A 17,242-nucleotide genomic window follows, 5' to 3' on the forward strand; every position below is an offset into this window, starting at 1 on the left:
ACTGAGGATTACGTCCAGGCCACGCCTAGAGCAAGCAGGTGGCTCTCCCTGTGGGAGACACCGGGGGACTTTCTCCAGTCCAGCGGCTATACGAATGTGCTTTGGTGTCTGTGTACCTCTTCTCACGTCTCGGACAGTCTGATCAAGAACATATCAACGGTGGACCAAATGAGACACGTCTTTCCAATGCCTGCCTGCACATAAACTAACCCGGCCGTCACTTGAGTCCACAGGTAAATGCTGGACTAGCACACAGACTGAAATAACGTAACAGGGGCTGTATTGTTTCCTTTTTTCGTTAAGGAAATGGACCTAAGATACAGTTCCTCCGAGGTCCAGACGTTGACAAGGTGCATCTTAAAATGGACAGAAATTAGTTTTTAATCTACAACATTTGGCAACGTTGAGATAACTTTTAAAAAAGAACACTGTTGTTAGCATGTTTTCCAAAGAAAGGCTGAGTAAGGACTGACTGATCGTAGAAGCTGTTTGTTCTGGATTGCAGTTTGAGTCTTAACTTGAGGCATCCTACCTGCCCACCAATCTCCCACACCCTCAAGTTTTCAGGTACAAAAAAAGAAAGCTAGGTGTTGTGGTTTTGGGATCATTAAAAAAATATTATATATATGAAGCAGCAGAGACCGTAACTTAGTGTTTTCGATGACAGACCGACCAACATACATTCCACAATATCTGTCTGTGCGTGTTCACCACTTTTGGACCCAAAGTTTGTACGCTTAGGAAGTTTACTATGTCTGTCTGCTCAGGAGTGAATGTATGGGTGTAAGAGGTTTTTAAAGAAAGTAAGAATGTGTGTGTTTACATTAATGTTATGGGGCAGTTGTGTCTGTGTACACCTGAACATTCCTCCCATCACTGGTTTTTACCTCTAGCAGATCATCTCTTTCTACAACCTGTTGTGCGCTGCAGCCACGCACCCTAAAGGCAGCACAGAAAGAATTCAACATGTATCTACAAAAAAAAAATGAGCACTAGCCAACTGTATGCACACCTATTTGTAAATATGTGCAAGATATACTGAATGTTAAATGCAATGTATGAAGATTTATTTAAAACTATGCTTAAAAAATAATTTATAGCTATCCATCTCCTGACACGCCCTGCCTCTGCAAATCTCTCCTGTAGACAAAGCTGTCCATGCATCTTTAAATGTGGTCAAAAAAAAAAAAAAAAAAGCTAAGCTTGCCATCTCATCATTTCTCTTGTAGTTCTAACTACCACTGAAATGAAATGCCATGAGTCTTTTGTACATTTGTTGATAGCCCTGGGCCCTGGGTGAACGCCTCAGCCCAGAAACTTTGTAAATGAGATTAAAGAGATCTGGTTCGGGGTCCAGAATGCAGCTTGTCTGATAGCGTATGTGGTCAGTTTGGTTTGTTTTGAGCTTTGCACTATGGCTGATGCACTATTGTTATTAATACAATATGTACAGAGTGGATATCAAATGCAATCGGGAAGAAGAAGGAAGAAAATGAGATGCGTCTTACCCCATATTTTTAGAGACTATCTTTTTGAAATTAATCAGTGAAAAGGAATGAAATCAAGACTGCCAATGGATTAAAATGAAGGGAAAATAAAATATTAAAACACGAAGCCACACCTCTTACTCTCGCATGTCACTGCCTGTGTCTGTTGGTATTTCACAGCTTAAATCGATGATTAGACTTTCTGCTTTTTTCTGGTTCTTAAATTTTTTTTTTAATATAATGATTAAATGAAACTATTGTAAGAAGGTAGAATAGAATCATGCAAAACATTGCGTAAATTATATGGCATTAAAACTTTTATCAGAGCTATTTACACTACTGTGCAAAAGTCTGAAATCGCTCCTCATTTCTTTATATTTTGTGCACAAGGAGGCAGACTTTCTTCTCATTTTTGTTGAAGTTTTCTTGAGCAACAGTTTTCCAGGATTTCTGATGGATTTCAAACTTTGGCTTTGGGCAATACCTTAAAAAAAAAAGTCATATGCTTAATCAGAAATGATCTCAGTGGAACAGTGACTGTCAAGAAGCCAAAATAAAGGAAGGGAAACTGGGAGAAAAGACTGAGGTATGCCAAATTACACAAGAACTGGACTGAAAATCAGTAACAACAGGTCTGACTGAGTGATAAATTCAAATTTGAAGTTTTTCCCTCAAATTATTACCAATGTGCACAGAGGAGGTCAAGAGAGATACAGTCATCTGTAAAACACGGTGGAGGCTTTGTCAAGGTTTATTGCTGCATTTCAGCCAGTGGTGTTGGGGATCTTGTCAAAACTGATGGAATTACAATGGAAGAAAAATGCCATCAGACTTTGATCCATCATTTAATACCATCTGGAAAGAGCTTAATTGTTTAACAGAGATCCCAAACACACTGCCAATGTATGCATAACGGTTTCAAAGCTCCAAAGAAGAGCTTTGAATGTCTTTGGAGAACTATTTCTGACCACTACTTAAATAAATTAAAAGAAAGTTCAGGCTGTACTGAAGAAAAACATGATCATATAAATATGTTTTTACACTCCATTTTTTTTGCCTTTGCATGTTTAAATAAATTGCTCCTCTTTCCCATTTTACTAACACAAACTGAATAAATGAGGGGTGGCTCGAGACTTTTGCACATTACTCTACATGGAGGGCAAAGTGGGTGAACCATGCAGCAAGAGCTTTGTGCTAAATGGTGATTATTTATCTCAGGTTCATGAGCGCAACTACATCCCAAACACTTGCCTTCCTGTTGTACATCTAAAAATGCCCCACACATCTTGCTTTCATGCTCCGCTGATCTTCAATGAGATTTTTTTGATTTGCTTTTGTGGTTTGGGTCCTTGCTAAATAAGATTAACTGCCTCTTTATAGGGTAAATCCCATGTTATAATATAAACTGGATGCTTACATTTTTTCAAGAGACCAGGTCGACCTCTACATTGTCTTTTTTTTTTTTTTTTTTTTTTTTTTTTAAATCAAGCGTCAAATACATTTGCAATATAAAAACATTATTTTTTAACCTTAAATTTAATTTACCAAACATCTTCACCATATTAATCAAACTTGGTTCCATAATAAATTGATTAGAGTAGTAATGTAATCAAAATAGTTTTTACAATGCAAGTATATTTGAGCTTATTAAAGTAGTTATTTAAAAAAAAAAAAAAAAAAAAAAGTATGATTCCAATCAAAAAGAATACATTAAATTATTTTAATTAAAAGCATCTTATTACCAATATCTTATTGGTGGATGACAAATAACAACATAAAAGCCCCATGTCAGCATTGTTATATCACACCTCACAGCTTTCATTAAATAACAGTACATAAAAACTGTAGAAAAGTCATTGGCAAATATCAGCATTGAGGCCAATGATTGATTAGTCTTTCATACTGATCATCATGATGGGTAATTGTGTCCATTTAATAACCAACTAAGTTAAAATTAAAACAGAGCCCCCTGGTAAGATAAACCATGACAAAAAGCATGGGTTGAGTTAATGTAACTTGGATGAAATTTGATATCCTGCAGTAAGAGGGCCCGAAACACACAGGGTGCTTCTCACTCTGGGAGATTAGGGGGAGAGAAAAAGCTCACATAACAAAGTGCAAAAATCCAAATATATTCATGATTTTTCCCTGATAACAAAAGTAGCTTTCTATTTTGTTACCGTGCATATTTAAGATTTGTTCTCACCTCACAAACGTCATTTACTCATGGCTGTGCATGCACTAACAAGGCTGTGAATTTTAATCTTGTCAAAAAAACAGAAAAAAAGAAATCCCCACAATCAATCACCAGGGAGGCTCTGTGTTTTTGTTTTTTGTGCATAATAGTGATAGGAATCTAGATGTTTGTCTGTAGATGGTTCAGCATTTTTTGGGCATGTTTTCATGGGAGGTGGGACAGAGTTGGACGTGAAAGTGTTCTGCTTGAAGATAAAGACAGATGTCAGTCTATGACTTCTCCAGTGTCCCACTTAGTTTTGGGTTCCTGCCACCAATCAGCCAGGAGGGACTCCTCATAATCCCCCATACCCTCAAACTCAGTGTCAGGATGGTTTGAGCGAGAGGTGGTCATTTCTTCTGGACTTACAACTTCCTAAAATGTAAAAGAGAAAAACAAAACAAATCAACAGAAAACTCTTTACTGAAAACGCTCTCGAAAACGAATACATTTGAAGACTGTGCTTTCGCGTCACAGTGCGGACAGCGAAAACGGAGACTTTCGAAAACGATGAGGCATTTTAGTCATGTGATGCAGTCATGTGACCAATTAAACTAAGATAGCGGAGTTGTTTTGTTTGCTCTCAATTTTGACAGCCCTATTAAAGATTAATATCAGTTTGTACATGCTTCAGATAGCTTTTCTTCAGATTCTTTAATTCTCACTCGCTTTTGCAACTTTGTACTTTTGTGTTACTCGCAGCAACAACTCCACCTCATTGTTAGTCTGTTTAAAAAACTCGGTGCTTTTCCTCAACATTTTGCTGCAACGTTTCAATGAGCTGGAAAGTAAATAAATGGCAGACAGAAATGAGGCAGGCTGAATCTTCTTGTGTTTCACACATGTGCAGTAATGGAACTTAAGCGTTTTCGGCCCTTTCAATGTGGATGCACAACTCTGTGAAAACGACTGAAAACACTAGTGTGGACGCGGAGTGTTTTCAGATGAAAAGGCCATTTTCAAATCTATCCGGGCTAGTGTGGACGTAGCCTTACTTACAGTTCTATTCAGAGATTCACTGACACATTCTTCTTCTTATGTCTGTCAGCTTTTGCACCCTGTAATTCAGCCTGAACTTTCACAGTCCTCCTTTCCCCTTCTCAGGTCCAGGCAGTGTGAAGCTGGGAGGAGCCGGCCTGAGTTAAATTGATGTGGCACAGTCTCAGTGGTCAACACCTCCAAGCCACATACCACACACTGCTGCCGGAAGACAACCCCCTCCACCCCTTCTTCTGCAGCCTTCACCCCTTTTTCTCCCTTTCATCCTCTGATTTATTTTCCCTTGTGTTCTCTACGTTTAGTTTGTTGGTTAATTCCCCCAAAGTAAAGGTCTACACTCCTAAAGAAGATATGAAGTTTGCATTTTAAAAAAACAATAACAGTAAACCCCAGCTGGATCCTCCAAGTTAAAGACTTATTTTTATCCTCTGTAGTCCTGCAGAGAGTTTGGATTTTATCTGCTGAGGTTTTCAGGCGTCTGCGTCTGATACCTCAGCCACTGTTCCAGCACAAAGGGGGCCGGTGGAATTTTGTTTTTGTTGTTAAAAGAAAAAAAAAAAACATCTCAGAGATAATTATCTCTGCAAGCTTAGTCAGATATGATCATCATAGCTGTATACCAGTAGCTGGATTATAACAAAGGATTTCTTTGTAGTTTAGATGAACATTTATAGTTACTGTTTTTGTAAGAAAATGTCAAATTGGTATAGAAGTCAGACTGTAAGCGTTCAGTGTTTTGCTAATGGACATTTAAAACAATACATATTTAGGGTCTCAAACTGGACTATCCCTAACTTGTAAATTAAGTGAATTGCCACTGTAGCAGCATATAAAAAGATTGGCATAGCCACTGTGACGTCACCCATTGGTTTATAAAGTGCGGTTTTGAAGCGTCGCACTGATGTTTGGGCTTCTAGCCATCTTGGCTTCTTGAAACCAAAAGTCATGAGAGAGGGTTGGATCTGACTAGCAAACTGAAGTTACTGAGGAAATAAATAAATCTTTTCCCAGTCTTTGCCTAAAATAAGTTTTAAAGCCCCCCCCCCCTTTAAGCTATATTACTATGTATGAACACCATTTGGTAGCATACATTCATCCAAGTCTTTACAATTCTAATGTAGAGGAATGTGCTGAAACTATTGTGAACCTCCACTGTGTGTGTGCTTGGTTAAGACATTTCCTGTTGGAGCTGTTGATTGACTTGGTCATTGTTCTGCATTTTCAGTGAGAATTATTTTTGCGCCATGTCTCTCTCTTATAATATTTCAGACTGCAGTCTATCTATCAAAATGATCATCATTTTGTATTAGATAAGGTTTGAAACCAGCAATAAGTAACATAAACTCATTGGCAAAAGATTTTGTTATAGCTTGTCCTCTGCTAAATTGGTGCCACGGTTCGATTTGTTTAATGCTGCTAATTAAATGCCATATTGTATAAAGATTAGTCCCTCAGATAATTTTTTTTTCTTTCTTTAAAGGAATTAATGTAATTTCCGTTGACGCTTAAGCTCAAGCCCTCATGCTGTCTAAAAACAGTGTGCCATTAGTCAACATCAGCCTTTGAGCCAAGTGTAGAAACATACCTCATCGTCTGTTTGCAGGTAGCTCAGAGCAAACTCCAGCATTTCTTTCTGTTTGGTCGTCTGGTTAAAGTACCTCAGTGCCTCCTGGAAAAGTTAAAGGGACATCAGCTTTTGTGTAAGCTCAAGCAACCAGTGGGAACAAACAAACAGTTTTACAACACAGAGCTGAACAACAAATTTGGCTAGCTGGTTTTTTGTTTACTGGCTTTTCTCCTCTAAGTTTAGAAGCCTTCATGTGTTTACAGCAGCACTACATGTATTTAAAACCGGGATGCAAAGAACTTTACAGGCTAGACCACCTTCAGATTGGTCTAGCCCATAAACTCCACTGCAGCTGCTGCCAATTTTACACCCTGCAGAAAAGATAGGAAAACATATCTGCCCTACACAACTATACAAGTTTCTAATTACTACCCTGAAATTGTGTTAATGTTCACGCCGTGACCGCTTCATGCTACCATTTTCCTGCTTTGCAATATGCACCGCCTGCTGCTTCCAAACAATCCAGCCTGCATGAGCTGCAGCTAAACCACTCAAGTCCTGGAAGAGCCGATGAATGAAGACTGGTACAGTTTTTGTTTTACTCACAGGCCGAGGTTCAAAATCATTATCGTTGAGGCCCCACTGCTCCCGGTAGAAGCGATAATACGCCACATTTTGCTGCATCACCTGGTCTTTGGGGTCGAACAGCATGTAACTTGCTGCACACGGAGCAGCGTTCTTTACATCATTTACTGGAAACATAAAGTAATACATGTTTTTAAAAAAAAACATTACATTACACAGATCTCTGCAAAATAAAGCCAAAGTCTTGGTAATAGTTCTTACATTTATAATAAGAAAACTGGAGGTAGTGATACATAGTAGCTACAAACTTCTCCACAAAGAAGCCTCCAACGCTGGGTGTCAGGTTCTCCTCACATTTAACTTTACATTTCAGAGCATTTATATAGAGATCTGATGGAAGCAAGAAGGAGAAAATGTTATTTTGCCTCAAATAATCTGAATTTAAACTGCTCCTGAATGACTCTCCTCTTACCCGCCATGCTGGGATAGAAATCTTTGAACTCCACAATCTCATATGAGCTGTCACAGCCAGCTAAACAGAGGTTGTATACTTCAAAGTACTGTGTGATGGCCTGCTCCATGTTTCTAGCACTGTTGCTGAAGTCTCCGTTGTTGTAGAGCGTCACACTTTTCAAGAAAACACTCTGTGTAGTAAAGAGATTAATTTAAAAAAAAACAAAAACATAGAACTCAAACATCAGACCTCTCATTGGTGCAATACGACAGTGCTTAGGGTACAAACTTCATATGGCTGCTCCTCGTGATCAATGAGATATTCCTCCACGTCAAACAGTGTCTTGTAGTAGTTCATGTTCTTTGTTAAGAGGACATCATCTGGGTTCTTCTTCAGGAAAGTGTGAGTTGCAGCCACTGCCTTCTCCAGGTTGTTAAGCTGAGGGAGAATGTAACACATGACACTGGAGTTACAGGAAGATACTTTTTTTTTTTACTTTTTAGGTAAACGTTTTTAAAAGAGGACATGTCAGAGCACATCATTTCTTGAGAAGTCAGTAAACAGCTGATGGATGCAGTGGTTGGAAACTAAGTGATAATATCAGATATCACACACCAGAGTCAGATAAAAGATCTGGACAGATGTTCGTGGAAGTATACCCTGTTAGTTTGAAGTATAATAAAAGGTAGCATTTTGGGGGAGGGTTAATCAACAATAAATAAATATGCAGAATAATCTCTGAGTGAAAGAGGGGGCACAGCAGGTATTCTGCTTTTAGGATTCAGAGTTAAAGGGTTTCTGATGATGTACGTTCAATTAATTTCCCCCACAGCATGGATGTTGTTAGTGTGGAGGCAATTTAATGACCAAGCATACTTTTACGCACACTTTTTACGCGAAAGATCTTGCCGACTAAGTAAACCCAGCCCCCCCCATCACTCTGACAGAAGAATAGGGGGATTGTTTTTAGGGGAACACTGGAAGAGACGTGGCACATGCTCAACTGCTGCTTGGCCAGCAGGAGGGCGCACAACAAAGTAGTAGCGAAATTACACTCCACAGCTAACCCACTAGAAATTTCCTCTCGGTAAGTAAAACGAGCCAGCCTGTCTAGAGAAGCCAACTGCAGACACTTTTGTTGAATGAATGCTCCCGTTACGCGTAAGATATTCTTGTGATATGCCGTGCTTAAGTACTGCACCAACTTTGCATTACACTCCCAGAGTCCCAGTGAACTCACTTCCACACTTAGTCTCACCTGGAAGTATGCATACTGTATGTAACGATAAGGTATCCTTTTCTCGAAAGTTTCCAATAAATCTCTCCGTGGATATGTGAGCTTAAACACTGGAAAATCTGCCTTGCACTTTTTAAGGCAAGCAGCTCTCAGCAGGATGTGGCGCATGACGCGGAGGCTGCTATCCTCGAACAGGGTGTCGTTGTCCCGGCTGACGGAGGTGCAGTTGCTGCAGCAGAAAGCCTCGCTGTCCCGGAGGAGCCGGTGGAGCCGCAGGCTCAGCTCCAGGAACTTGATAGTTTCTGCCCAGTTTTGCGCTCCGTATTGCTCCATCGCGTAGTTGTACGCGGATTCCAGCGGCATGATGTCCTTCTGAGGGAAACTTTTAAAGCTGTACTTCTCATACTGAGCGTCCATCGGCGCAAAAATAACGAAGAAGAAGGCCAGGAACAAGCTTCTCGTGAGCATCTTTACCTTCACAGGCTCCCTCAGCCGTATGTCAGTGCTTTGAATGGCTCAGGAGACCTCCTTCTTTACTTTAACAGGGATCGCTCATGTCTGTCGGCACGTAGTGAGATACCTGTAAAAAACACGGGACGAAAACGCGAACATCTAGTCAAGATTTTCAGAATAAAAGCTTTAATGAGCGTTCATCAAAATAAATAAATAAATATTGATCTCTTGTCTTCTGCTCATTCTGTACAGTATTTACCTCTAAAGGATGGCATCGGTCATACATATTCGTTTAAGATAAATAATATAGAACACAGTACGTGTGTGCATATTATTTTTATAGTTAGTCTCATTTAAAAAAAAATTAAACAATTTAAACAACATGACAATTAATGTTTTTGTGCGTAAAAGCTACTGGAAGGCTGCATTTTTAGAATGTCTGGATTAACCTGCTTTTCTTAGTTTAAAAGTGTGGTTGTGAAATTAATATTGATTGTTATAAATATCATTAAGAAAGATCCGGTTCGCTACAAGTTGGAGTATTTTTCGTTTATTTAAAATTCCAAAATATAACGGTTTTAAAAAAAAATATAAGGTTTTAAATGCAGCTTGGCAGTCGGTAAACTGCAATCTTGGCAATTACCTTGAAAATAGAGCTCAGTACTTCCGGTATATTTCTTGTTAATTCTGGGGGGCTTGACACAGACGTCACAGAATGAGTTGCGAAGAAAAGGGTCAATGTTTTCCACATAAAACGCAGAAGATGCAAACAAACCAGATGTAATATTACTTTAATCCTATTTTTTTAATTTACATGAATATTTATCAATGTGCATACTAAGTGTCTTATGAGTTGAAGATTCTTGATTTCTGCTGACATTTCCAGCAAATGGACAAGCTGAGACTAGTGAGGTTAAAAATCCATGCGCATAGTTGACACATGACTTGTGGGCATATTTGAACTCCGTGTCTGCAGTATTTCAAAATCTTTGCAGTTACCATTAGAAGCCCTTCGGGCTGTCTGGATGAGATGGTTATTAGGATCCAGGTGATAAAGATTAACGTTTTTCTGAGGCTCACACATGTGTTCACCGGGAATTCTCCTTGCAATAACTATTTAAACCGTAGAAGACTCCTTGCATGAGCCTGCCTCCCTGAAATGTGCCACCAGATGATACGGGATTATAAGTTCAGGCTCGTTTCATTTGTGAGCTGAAATCATAGAGCCGGGCCTTTTGGGCCAGGCATTACACGTTTGCAAGATTCCATTAGAAAGAGGGTGGGGGCCCCGGGGCCACTCCCCCTCCTGCTCCTCTCTGGAGTACAGGACCAGAAAGATACGACAAGCAAGCCTGAAGGAGATGGGATAAGGCCGGAAGTGTGTTTAGTTTTCCATCCACATTAAAAAATATAAAGTATTATTAATGAGAAATAAATTATGTATGTGTCTCAGATCGTGCGCTGTGCTGCATTCAGGGTTGGAACACACGGTGCCACTTAACAGCCAGACCGCATATCTGGAAGTTTCTACATTTGGCACACAATCTTATTTTTTCAGTTTTCACACACTTTCATAATGTTCTACCGTTCACATTATACATCTGTAATGTTAATGACAAATAGGGTGACCTAGGGTCCCACTTTAAGCGGAGGTGTCCCTTTTCCTGGCTAACACTTATCTCTCAAAGCAGATGTGGTAATTTATCCATACTTCCCTATTATTACCCGAAGATGATAACCAGACATCAGTGTAAGAAGTATATAGGAAGGCTGCATTCAGATAAAATCAAGTATATTTGTTCTTTACATGCTAAATATTTCAAATCTGTGTAGTTTATGTATAATAATATTATTATCATCATAATTATTATTATTTATGTCACACAAAAATTTTCACACACTTAGTTTGTTGAGATTTGGCCAGATTTGTGGGTTGACGCAGTTTTCCCAAGTTAGACTTACAGGGGGGAAAAAAGTTGAAATAAGCATTATCAACTTTTATATTGAATATTAAAGTGTCTTTTTTTCTCTCTGTTTGGAGGACTATTATTTTGAAATCCCTTGCCGGAAGTCATCTATGTCATTTAAACGAGCTTCACGGCCAGACCAGCTTCAACTTTTTGCTGCTGTATCGGTTCCACATCTTGAACCACATCACCGGCGGGCAGACGGGCTCTCTCTCTACTGAGCAGCTTTCCAAATGGATTTATTGGCATGTTTTCAGCTTTTACTTCTGTCGCATTTATTGACCGTGAACTGTAGCCCCGGTCCGTTACTCGACGTTGTCGTGGATCGTTATGACATTCCGAAAGTTTGTCCTCGAGAAGTGGAAATAGAAGATTTTGTTCGTTATCATTTCAACGGTACCTTCTTTGAAGACGGGAAAAAGTTTGACTCCAGGTGAAGTTACAGCGAAATGTCAGTTAGTTTAGCTTCAGAATGAGCTAACTAGCGCTAATTGCTAGTATAGAAAAGGACTACAGTTCCCACGAACTGCTTGTAACGTTAGCTTTCAATGAAACTATGGTTACTGTGTGATTAAAAATGGTTCACTGTGCAGTAAGGGCACTGCTTACACAGTAAAAAAGTTATTACAGTAAGCACAGAAGTAAAGAAAGCTAACACGCATTTTATTTGTTCTTTTAATGGATTTTTCTTCACATATGTTTACTGCAGCAGTGATGACTGCAAACGTGTCAGTAGCATCTCAGCTTCAGCAGAGGTGAAGCTGAGAAGGCTGAGAGAATCACAGCAATTATTTGCTGTCATTTAGTATCTACACGGGTTAGTTTCAGGCAGTTAGTAGATGGCATACCTCCCTTGCATTCCATTCCCTTGAAAAAATAAAAAAAATCACAACCCATTTTTATTTTGTTCACGCTGTTTTTCACTCTCATCCTCATCTCCATCACCGCCTCTGCAGCTATGATCGAGGCAAAGCTTTCATCAGCCAGGTCGGCCTGGGCAGACTCATCGCAGGGATGGACCGGGGTCTGCTGGGCATGTGTGTCAACGAGCGCAGGAGGGTCATAGTCCCTCCACATCTGGCCTATGGAAGCATAGGAACAGGTGCAGAGGAGCACAGCAGTGACGGCACTTTACTGGTGGCATTATGTGGGCTGACTTGTGACACTCTGATCTCTATCTCTGTTCAGGTGGTATAATCCCTCCTGATGCTGTGCTGGTTTACGATGTCCTTCTGCTGGATATCTGGAACGAAAAGGACAAGGTTGAGATCCGCACTCTCAACAAACCTGCGAGCTGCAGGCGAACAACTGCAGCATCAGATTTTGTCCGTTACCACTACAACGGCACTCTGCTCTCTGGTGAACTCTTTGACTCCAGGTGAGAGGGCAAAAGTTTCATTAGAAGCTGAAAAGCATCTCTTTGTTTGTTTCTTTGATTATCAAGAACTTTGAACTCTTTATTTAGTTACTCGAGGAATGCCACCTATGACACCTACCTGGGCCAGGGTGACCTCATTAAAGGCATGGACGAGGGTCTTCTGGGCATGTGTATTGGGGAAAGACGCCTCATTATCGTCCCACCCTTCCTGGCATACGGAGAGAATGGCTATGGTAACTAATATTAAGATGTCTTTGGCTAGTGTGGCATTTCTTTTAATTCACCTGTTGACAACCTCAAAATGTAACCTCTTATTAATAATCATAGTGATTAAAATAACCTTTTTAGTTTCTTTTAAAGGGTTAAGTTTAAAACTTCATATGTTTTCTGCATGTTTATCTGCATATCACATTCAAATATCAGTATTTTTATATATATTTCTGATTTTACATGTAGGATTTGGTGTGCTAACTTTCAGAGAAATTGTCAGAGCAAGTTTTTGAGTGTCTTTATGATGACTGATTGATTGACTGATGATTGTTTAATAGTATATTCATAAGCTGTACAGCTTTTCCTCCTGTTAGAGACTTCCCCTATGGCTTTTGTTAGAAAATGTGAACAATGCAACTAAGCAACTCATTTTGCACATTTATTTCTTACAATTTAAAGCCCAACGAGTAGTGCTGACAGAAAAACTGAGATGTGCTGTTGAGATTGCACTTCTTATATTAAGATGTCACGGGAAATAAATGTTTAGTTAAACTTCTTTACAGTGACTGAAAGGCAAGTATCAGTAGTCTGGCCCACTTAAGATCAAAATTTTCTATATGTGACCCACGATGTGAAATCAGTTTGACATTCCTGCTCTAGTACAAGGAAAATAAAGCATCAGAAAGATTGAAAGTTGATCCTAAAAAATGGAGACCAGACTGTGTGTAGGGACAAAATTTTGTTACAGTAAAATCCATTACTTTGACTTTTACTGGATGGCCTTCCTTGCTGTCCTATTTGGTGTTTGCTCTGGGCAAAGCTTCAATATGGATACTTTCAAATTCAATTGGCTGTCTTGCTGGTAACCAGTGTTGGCCACAGATATGCGTCCTCTCATTTTCAATGTGGAGTGTAAATGCTTGTGGGTTTGGATTTCCTAAGAGCTGAGTGCAGTAACAGAGGTTAAGCTAGCTGCAGGATGGTTATTCAATCTCTTTTACTGTCTTGTACTGTCTAAATTGTACTGTCTTATTTTATATTTATTTTCAAAAATTGTGAGTGAGGATGTTTTAGAGTTGTCTTAATAATCCTTTAACAAACCTCAGTTGAATCGGAGTAGATAAAAAAGGATTTAGGTGGTCACTTGTTTTTTGTTTTTTTTAATAACTTTCTTTCATGAACATGCTTCTTTCCTCCCAACAGGAACCATGATCCCTCCTCAGGCCACGCTGGTATTCGAGGTGCTGATGGTTGATGTCTTTAACCCCAAGGATGATGTAATCGTGGAGGCAAAGGAAGTGCCTAAAGGCTGCACGCGCACAACAGTGACTGGAGATTACATCCGCTACCACTACAATGGCACATTTCAGGATGGCACACTCTTTGACTCGAGGTACACTTGAGAGTTTTTTTGTTTGTTTGTTTGTTTTTTCATTTTTAGAAAGTAAATAAGCTATCATCAAAATAAGCTTTTTTCAAGCTCTCTCTCACTCTCCTTTGACAGCTATAAGCGAAATAGCACCTACAACACTTACATCGGTATGGGATACGTGATCCAAGGGGTGGACAAAGCCCTGCAGGGGCTGTGCATAGGAGAGAAAAGGAGGGTCGTAATTCCTCCTCACTTAGCGTATGGTGAAAAAGGAGTCGGTGAGTTTGATGTCTGCAAATAGGAGGTTTTAAAGTGTTGTCCGAGTGAGCGCTTCAGAGGTGGGAAGTAGTGATAAACAAATACTTAGTTAGTGTACTTAACTAGAATTTTTAGGTATCTGTACTTTAATTATTTTTCAGAAAACTTTTTACTTTTACTCCCAACATTTTCACACAAATATGTGTACTTTCTGCTCCTTACATTTTCAAAGTAGACTCGTTACTTTAGGTTTAAGGAATTTGAGTGAAGTTATTCCATGTCCCCGTGTGCCTTCAAACATCAAAGTGATTTGAGCCTAAAAAGTTACATATGTAAGGCAATAGTGTATCTAATGGTATATCAGTCACCAGGGGGTATCGCATACAACAAGATGAGGTAATCTATAGCATCACAGTCAGGTTAAAGTAGGCCAGTGTTTTTGGCACATCACCGGAACGAGTGTAGATGTTCTGTAGTCATGGTACTTCAGCATCTAGCTAGCTCTACAGAAAAAGGGCAACTGAATATCATCTAGTATAAAGACAGTGTAAAAAGTATACTGTCAGTGTAAGGGATGGAAATCAGCGAAGTTAGCTTGTGAAATGTTGGGTTACAGCTTGTTGAATTCAGTTGTGTAAATCAAACAAATAGCAGCAGCAGTAGAAGTCAGCTGATCACAGTGTGTACACAAAGAAAATCTGCTGGAGCCCAAAATAGAAATTATTGTGATTCTTTTCCCCACGCTGAACCACTACAATCAATCTTAGCATTCCCACAACTGCTGAATCCCATGTTAATCCTGACTGTGCTCATTTCCCTGTTAAGCTGTGGAGGCAAAGTCATCGTCTACAATGTATGCAACAAAAAAAATAGTGCTTTTCTTCTTATATGCTTGTGTTCTGCATAACTGATTCAAGCTGAGTACAATTTTTAGAATTACAGTTCAGACTAGTTTGTATTCTCATTTACTAATTGTTTTATTATATTACTATAGCACGAGGTTCAGTTAGCTTTGCACAACAATAGCTCATAGAAACATCCTCAAAAGAGTTACTTTTTACTTGTTTAGTTTGAATACATTTCAGGTCCTGTACCATTTCAATTTTACTTGAGTAAAGAAGATGAATCAGTACTTCAACTTTTATCAGAGTATTTTTTAACGCATGCGTCTGTACTTCTATGTGTATAAATGTCATGTTTCTTGTTTTGTTTTTTCATTTTATCTTGTAGGAGACTTCATTCCTGGATCTGCTGTGCTGATCTTTGACATTCACGTCATTGATTTCCACAACCCAAAAGATCCAGTCAATATCAAAGTTACCCATAAGCCTCAGGAGTGTAACATGAGAAGTGAAGCTGACGATTTGATTCAGTACCGCTACAATTGCTCCTTGATGGACGGCACCCTGCTGTACACCTCGTGAGCGCCCTCTGCTGTTCACTGTGCTACACTGCACCCTCCACCTCATGCATGTAATCATTGCTGGCTCCTTGTCTGACAGATTTCCGTGGGCCTCGAATTCATACCATCTTTGTCTTTATGACAAAAGCATGTATGCTTGCATGGCTCCAGGTTTTTTTTTCTTGTTTTTTCTTTCCTAAATGTTCTCTGTTAAAAATAGTTATGAATCACTTTGCAGGGACCAGTATGATTCACCTTCTATCACTACTCTGGGAGCAAACAATGTGATCCTGGGTCTGGAGGAAGGTTTAAGAGGCATGTGTGTAGGCGAGAGGAGAGAAGTGGTCATCCCTCCCCACTTTGGCCATGGTGAAAATGAAGGTCAGTCATCAAGAAACTCAGATACAGTATTTATTTATTTTTTGTTCTTTTTCATGTAATTTTCCTCTTTAATGGCATCTCCAGCCGGAGGAGTTCCAAGGAGTGCAGTGCTCTTCTTTGAGTTGGAGCTGGTGGAGCTTCAGAAGGGTGTGCCTGAAGGCTACATGTTTGTGTGGGTCGGGGATGGCCCTGATCCCCTCTTTCCTGCTATGGACCTTGATGGGGACAAACAGGTCCCCCTTGAGGAGGTAAAAAGAGAAGCTAAAATGACTGTTTTTCCTTCTAAATGATTTTTTTTTTTTTTGTAAATAAAGGAACATTGCTGCACACAGTAAAAATGTTTTATAACTTAGACACTCCTCCAATATTCTCCAGTTTTCACTCTTCATCAGGCTCCAGGTTCAAGGAGGCAAAGGTCGTCTTCGGCCGGGGATTGATGCCGACAGCATTATTAAGGACATGTTTGATAATCAAGACCGTAATAAAGATGGCAAGATCGTAGAAGATGAACTGACGGTTACAGAGGATGAAGTGTCCAAACAAGCAAGAGATGAGCTATAAAGAGGACATCTACGTGTTTCACTGGTGATTAAGTACAGGCGTGCAATGGCTGAGGTAACACTGTTGTTTTAGTGTGTTGTGGAACAGCTCTGAATTTTTCAGGACTCATTTCTCATCTACTGGGCCTTTTCACTTCAGACAACTCGCCCTGTAGTTGGAAAAATTGTATTTTCCATACAAAACGTCTGTTTACCAAAACTCTGAACCCAAAGCAGCTATATGAGATTCAGCCATCATTAATAACTTTTACACCAGTGTTTTTATAACTGTGATATGTCAAAAACATGGTCAGTATGTTGTGGCCAGAAGCGCTTTTAAAATGCTGATGGAAGAAAAAAGATCTGTAAGGAAGGCACATGTCATTTACCAAGAATCTGGGCAGGGCCCAATTTCCAGAATAGTCCAGCTGTTACAAAAGTCATGTGATTTGCTGTTGATTTAGAGTTATACCTTTGGTCCTTCATCTTAATATTAAAAATGATTACAAAAAACACTGGTTGTACAGTATTGTTTGTGGCTGTGTACCAATGTACAATAAAATATTTTATAACAAAAAACATTTCTGTGTGTTGTCAATGAGCTAAACTCAATTGGTCTGGCCTTGCACAACAGCCCAGGTGTCTCAGGCAAATGCACTGCCCACCTCTGTGTTTGTGTAGTTTTATTTCTGGCATAGCTGAAAATAAATAGGTAAT

The 17,242-nt window shown here is 39.5% G+C and overlaps 2 protein-coding genes and 1 long non-coding RNA gene across 3 annotated transcripts; 2 read left to right on the top strand and 1 right to left on the bottom strand.

Annotated features, from left to right (window-relative positions):
* The first annotated feature begins 129 nt into the window (after positions 1 to 129).
* On the top strand, positions 130 to 6,168 carry LOC146388227 (uncharacterized). The gene is made up of 2 exons (XR_014800030.1): positions 130 to 233; positions 4,828 to 6,168. It is a non-coding gene; the product is annotated as an uncharacterized LOC146388227 (long non-coding RNA).
* Positions 3,194 to 9,153, bottom strand: p3h4 (prolyl 3-hydroxylase family member 4 (inactive)). Its single transcript, XM_084925394.1, has 7 exons — positions 8,587 to 9,153; positions 7,617 to 7,766; positions 7,347 to 7,518; positions 7,136 to 7,264; positions 6,896 to 7,041; positions 6,308 to 6,391; positions 3,194 to 4,098 (listed from the first exon to the last, which is right to left on the bottom strand). Exons 1-7 carry the CDS (start codon positions 9,031 to 9,033, stop codon positions 3,949 to 3,951), a joined length of 1,278 nt encoding a protein of 425 aa, XP_084781520.1. The 5' UTR covers positions 9,034 to 9,153; the 3' UTR covers positions 3,194 to 3,948.
* A 1,965-nt stretch (positions 9,154 to 11,118) lies between these two features.
* On the top strand, positions 11,119 to 17,094 carry LOC146388229 (peptidyl-prolyl cis-trans isomerase FKBP10-like). The gene is made up of 10 exons (XM_084925396.1): positions 11,119 to 11,418; positions 11,942 to 12,087; positions 12,174 to 12,363; positions 12,451 to 12,596; positions 13,777 to 13,966; positions 14,078 to 14,223; positions 15,434 to 15,623; positions 15,844 to 15,986; positions 16,071 to 16,234; positions 16,362 to 17,094. Exons 1-10 carry the CDS (start codon positions 11,219 to 11,221, stop codon positions 16,545 to 16,547), a joined length of 1,701 nt encoding a protein of 566 aa, XP_084781522.1. The 5' UTR covers positions 11,119 to 11,218; the 3' UTR covers positions 16,548 to 17,094.
* Positions 17,095 to 17,242: the final 148 nt, after the last annotated feature.

The sequence above is a fragment of the Perissodus microlepis genome, chromosome 4 (assembly GCF_051167445.1).
Source record: "Perissodus microlepis isolate ML-2025 ecotype Zambia chromosome 4, ASM5116744v1, whole genome shotgun sequence".
Classification (NCBI taxonomy): Eukaryota; Metazoa; Chordata; class Actinopteri; order Cichliformes; family Cichlidae; genus Perissodus; species Perissodus microlepis.

Coding starts and splice junctions, on each gene's coding strand:
- p3h4 (XM_084925394.1), bottom strand. CDS start 9,033: ATGCTCACGAGAAGCTTGTTCCTGGCCTTCTTCTTCGTTATTTTTGCG. Junction 6,392..6,895: donor ATGATTTTGAACCTCGGCCT/GTGAGTAAAACA, acceptor TAACTTTTCCAG/GAGGCACTGAGGTACTTTAA. Junction 4,099..6,307: donor ACCTGCAAACAGACGATGAG/GTATGTTTCTAC, acceptor TTTACATTTTAG/GAAGTTGTAAGTCCAGAAGA.
- LOC146388229 (XM_084925396.1), top strand. CDS start 11,219: ATGGATTTATTGGCATGTTTTCAGCTTTTACTTCTGTCGCATTTATTG. Junction 12,364..12,450: donor GGTGAACTCTTTGACTCCAG/GTGAGAGGGCAA, acceptor CTCTTTATTTAG/TTACTCGAGGAATGCCACCT. Junction 16,235..16,361: donor AACAGGTCCCCCTTGAGGAG/GTAAAAAGAGAA, acceptor AATATTCTCCAG/TTTTCACTCTTCATCAGGCT.